General features: G+C 33.6%; 1 protein-coding gene across 1 annotated transcript; it reads left to right on the top strand.

Annotated features, from left to right (window-relative positions):
* The first annotated feature begins 239 nt into the window (after positions 1 to 239).
* LOC131031077 (B-box zinc finger protein 24) lies at positions 240 to 3,297 on the top strand. Its single transcript, XM_057962104.2, has 3 exons — positions 240 to 957; positions 1,156 to 1,566; positions 2,757 to 3,297. The coding sequence occupies exons 1-3, from the start codon at positions 775 to 777 to the stop codon at positions 3,024 to 3,026; spliced, it is 864 nt and encodes a 287-aa protein (XP_057818087.2). The 5' UTR covers positions 240 to 774; the 3' UTR covers positions 3,027 to 3,297.
* Positions 3,298 to 5,197: the final 1,900 nt, after the last annotated feature.

The raw sequence follows: 5,197 nt of genomic DNA, 5'->3' as shown, positions 1-5,197 counted from the left end.
AGTACTTACATAATTGAATCTAGAAACCAACTATAATTTAGATATGAAATGCTGCTAACCCACATTTCACACCTGTAAAAAGCCATGAAAAAAATAACACAGCTTCTTTTCAAACATGAACAAATCTAATATGCATAGAAAATTAAGAAGCACTTTTGAATTTTTGTGCTTTTTGAATTTTCTCATGCTACAATTCACACCCATAAAATACCAAAAACCCAATTTCTTTTGGAAGATGAACCGATCTAGTCTGCAGGGAAAGGGGACCGAGCATGTTAGGCCACCTGGGAAAATGGGGGGGCCAACCTCGGCAGCTCTGAAACCGTTGCCGTGAATCGTCAGAGCAGCCATATCCAATTACAATAATAATGTAGAGCATTAGACATATCGCATATCCTCTGCAGCTTCTTCTGCCCATTGCCCATGATGCCACCGGCACCCATATTATTTTACTAGTAATTTCCCTGTGGGGCTTCTCGAGAGAGGTCAGAGCGGGGCCTGGGCATGTGACTTTCTTCCATCCCGATTCTCCAATTCTCTCGGCTTTTTAACCCTTCCCATCCCCATTCAATTATACAAGGGACCACTGCCAGCATATGACTTCTGTACAAAATATCTTCTTCTACACCCATCCTAAATACAGGTACTCCTGTCCCCAATCGGCCATATTTGGCGGCACAGAGAGAAAAATCCCCCTTCCTTTTCTCCATTGCAGTTACTGCCATCTCAATTGGCCATATTTTGGCGGCTGGAGAGGAAAAAACAGGTGGAAATATGAAGATTGAGTGTGATGTTTGCCAGACTGTGGAGGCCTCTGTTTTCTGCTGTGCAGATGAAGCGGCTCTGTGTGTGATCTGTGATTCAAAAGTGCACGCTGCGAACAAGCTTGCCAGCAAACACCCTCGCCTTTCTCTCCTCCATTCTGAAAAGGATTTCCCGCGCTGTGATATATGTCAGGTATAAGGAAGAGCTTTTTGAATTTTTTTTCCTTTTCATTTCAGTATCTAAGATTCATCGTTATCTAAAATACCCAGGTCTCCAATTGATCTGTTACAGCCCAATTTGTGCTCTAAATCTTCCGTTTTATGAATTAATACATGGGTTTTATAAAAATGTTTGGGATTAATTCATATGAATTTGACCTGTGATTTGTAGGAAAAGAGGGCATTTTTCTTCTGCCGAGAGGATCGTGCGCTCCTGTGCAGGGACTGCGACTTCTCTGTTCATTCTGCGAATGATTTGACTGGCAAGCATACCAGGTTTTTGGTTCCTGGCCTCAAAGTTTCTCTGCACCCATTGCCTGTGGATGCATCGCCTTCAACTCTGAGTTCTGCTTGTTCTAATATCGAGGAGAAGGAGGAGGGCTTGAAGAAAAATGGAAATGAGATGAACAAGAAACTGAAGACCAATCCACTGACCGATCTGCCAGTTTTTTCTCCAGTATGTTCAGAAGCAGGGGCCGGCACTGGCAATGGTGATATTTCACAGTTTCTGAATGAGGTGGAGGAATTCCTCACTTCTTCACCTGAACCTCTGGACTGGTTTGCCATGGAAAATTCACATAAGGTCATCCCTATACCAAACATCTCTATTGGAAGTGTCAAAAGAATTAAGATAAATTGTTTATTGATCCAAACTCTTTTTTTCTTCTCATTTTAGAAGTTTTTAAATATACCTTTCTCATCTTATTAGTATTCATATGTTCATTATTCTCTGGAGTGCTTTTCTTAGGTTTTTTCCTGCTTCCCTTTCTATTGTAAGTTCAGACAATCAAGCTTCTGGTATTCATAACTTCTTTATCTTTTTCCCTTATCTTTTTCTTATTTTGTTACATCAGACAATTGATGGGGGTGTACTGAAACTCTGAATATGGAAAAGAATATTAAGATCAGAGAGAATAATGAAAATAAGAATACTAGGAAAGCATGTCCTTGTTATGCTCAGCTGTGGAGAGTTGTCTGGTCCCAGTTCACCTGTTATGAAGAGTGATTGTTTAAGTTGATCATTTACAGACATTTATTTATTAAAAACAAAATAGTAGTTACAGATGACCTATTAGAAAACTGTATCTGTTCCACCATTTAACTTCACCTCACAATGTTTCATTGTCTCATAATGGATGGAGGGTGTAATTCAAAAAAAAATTCTTTCAATATTCTGATAATGGATCAGAGTGTAATTCAAAAATTTATGTGAGCAAGTGAAATTGAATGGATGTAAAACATACCTTTCAATTCTGGGCTACCAAAATGATTTTGTAAATGAGGTAAAATCATTCATAATTTAAAATAAATAAATTTATATACATTTATTATCAATTAGGATTCTACTGATTTAACAGTTAAATCTTTTTATACTTCATTTACAAATTAATGGTTTGTTATATTTTTGTTAAAAAGTTTACCATTCAAAGTCATGTAGTTACAGTCCAGTCCATGAAGATCAATAGTAGTTTTCTGGATTAAACTGTAAATTTTTCTCATGAACTTTCCAGCTCATACTGCATGATCCATCAGAAGCAGGATGAAATGAGTAATAGTTTACGTTGATTAGTGAACAGTTTGGTATTTAGCAGTAGATCAGAGAAGTTTAGACTGAATTCAGAAAATTTATGTAATTTATGGATGAAAACAAGACTTTCTCCAAAACCCAAATCTGTATTTAATGGATGAACAACTTGTTTATGAAATTTTACATAACCACGTGAAGCAAGAAACTGTTTTTCTGCGACTGAAATGGTGTTGTGTTATATACAGGCCGAGGATATAGGAAAGGCATTGGCTGCAGACTGGGCAGCAGATCTGGGTCTGAGTTTGCCAGCAGAAGCTTTTTATGGGGATTCTCTTGCAGAAGTACCAAACACTCCTTCACCTTTACAAGGCCAAACATTCACCTTCTCTTATTCCAACATCATGACAAAACCAAAGCAGAAACCAGTCTTCACCAATTTCAACAAAGGAGACGATACATTCATAGTTCCATCCATCATTTCCACAAAGAGAATGAGACCTTCCTGGAATATCTAGAGAAAAAAAAAACCACTGTAAGAAAAAGATCCAATCTTGGTGTTTGGGAATTGTAATTCACTGAAACTCCTCATCCACAAGTACTTATAATGGGTCTCTTCTCTGTTCTTGCTCTTTCCCATGCAGACATTGAAACCAGATTGATATTACTGAACCGGTCTGTAATGGGGGCAGAATTGTAAGTAGTAGTGACAGAAGTTTCTTTCTTCCCAAAAGATCAAAACTGTAAATCCACATGAATTTTGAATTCTACCATCAAGCATTGGGCTAATGTCTATCTTTTTGACTGTGATTGTAATTAACAAATTAAAATAAATGAATGAAATATTTTTAATGACCTCCACAAGATCAAGTAACCTATAAATAACTTAGATTGCATCCAAATGGCATTATATTATTAGAAATCTGGGAATCTGGTATAACATACGAAGGAATATTATAAGATGATTGATTGCACGTTGCACTGTTATCAACCTATCTTGCCTCCTGCAACATGGGTGGGTCAACGTTACAGTGAGCAAAATAAATTGGGCTTTTAAAACAGTGGGGCCTATGCTAGTCTATCTCCCACTGTACTTTTATTATTCTAAACACTATTCACAGGCTCACCAACAAAACCATTTGAAGGCATCTGTCGAGTTCTATGATTTTAAAATTATAACATCCAAATCAAGGAAGTGATGTCATTTTCAAGACAATACGGAATAGAATAAAAAATGTAAGATAAAATCAAGTGGGAGCATGTTACCAGATTTGGTTGAACTTTATATCAAGTTTATGGCAAAATTAGTCCCACATGCAGGCAGATGGTTTGAGTGTATTTTTATTTTAATCAACCTTTATCCTAATCGGTAGGTATTTGTCCATTTGAGATCTTAAGATATAAATATTTGAGATAGTTTTTTTTAATGTGGAAATATAAATATTTGATTGAATTTATATATTAGTATATCTAATGTAATAGAAAAATAAGTGCCACCTATAGATATAAAGGTTTGAATAAATTCTATAAGCAAACATTCATTGCTAAAATGAGAAACGTATCCATTTGAGATGGTATTCTTTACATAAAAAGATAAAGATTTGGTTGAATTTATATATTTTTATATGTAAAGTAATAGAAAAATTAGTGCCACTTGTAGATATATGATTTGAATGTATGTTTTGATATGTATAGATTTGAGATGATATTTTTATATGAAAATATACAAATTTGGTTGAATTTATATTTTTATATATGCAAGTTAATAGAAAAATTAGTGTCATGTAATAGTTTGAATGTATTTTTCGATCAAATCTTTTTATTCTAAAAAGAGATTGTAAATTTGAGATGGTATTTTTTATATGAAAATACAATTTCGATATTTATATTTGTTACTTTTGTTTAAATGTTTCCTATCAACTAATCATATAAATCATATAAATAATTAATGTCGCTCATAATCATCTCTTATATTATTTCTAATCATTCCATTCATAATTCACTTACCTTATGAATTAGGTGTAAGAGTCATTAAAATAAGAGTTTAAAAAAAATTAATAGTAGAAGTTGTAAATTCACTCTTAGCTTGTAATGTATGCCTATCATCTCATGTAAGAGTCATTTTAGTCAACATTTTTGTAAATAAAGAAAAGTAGTATGGGCAATTTCATAAAGAAAATGAATAGTCTATTTTAAGGTTGAATTCATTTAGATATTTTAAAATATTCCATCAAAGTGGGGCTACAAACAAGGTAGATATACGTAGTCAACATTTAGAGACCACAACTATGCAACTAGAAAGTATTATAAGTATTTATTTTTCAACTATTTGTACAATATTAAAGGATCTTTTCACCACCCTCATTGTTTGGGATAACAACATAATATTACATAAAAAGATAAAAATAAACCTTCCATATAGCCACCATACTACAAAATAGACATTGTAAGCATTATTTTGGTGTTTGAGATAATAAATTTGAAAGAATTAGTGTTGTCAAGAAAGTTTGTCTATGAACTTTTATTGATTAATTAGATTTCCATAATTTCATTCAAATTATGATATATATTTTTTCAGTTTTAAGAGAGTAATTTTTGACATAGTAAGTGAGGGTTTTTTAGGACTTATATCTTTATGCTTTTCTTATTAGAAATTTAGTTTATTTTCATCTAGTGAAAATATTTTTTC

Source organism: Cryptomeria japonica, chromosome 5 (assembly GCF_030272615.1).
Source record: "Cryptomeria japonica chromosome 5, Sugi_1.0, whole genome shotgun sequence".
In the NCBI taxonomy this organism is placed as follows: domain Eukaryota; kingdom Viridiplantae; phylum Streptophyta; class Pinopsida; order Cupressales; family Cupressaceae; genus Cryptomeria; species Cryptomeria japonica.
The sequence above is the reverse complement of the archived record's forward strand: the minus strand, read 5'-3'. Positions and strand labels throughout refer to the sequence as shown.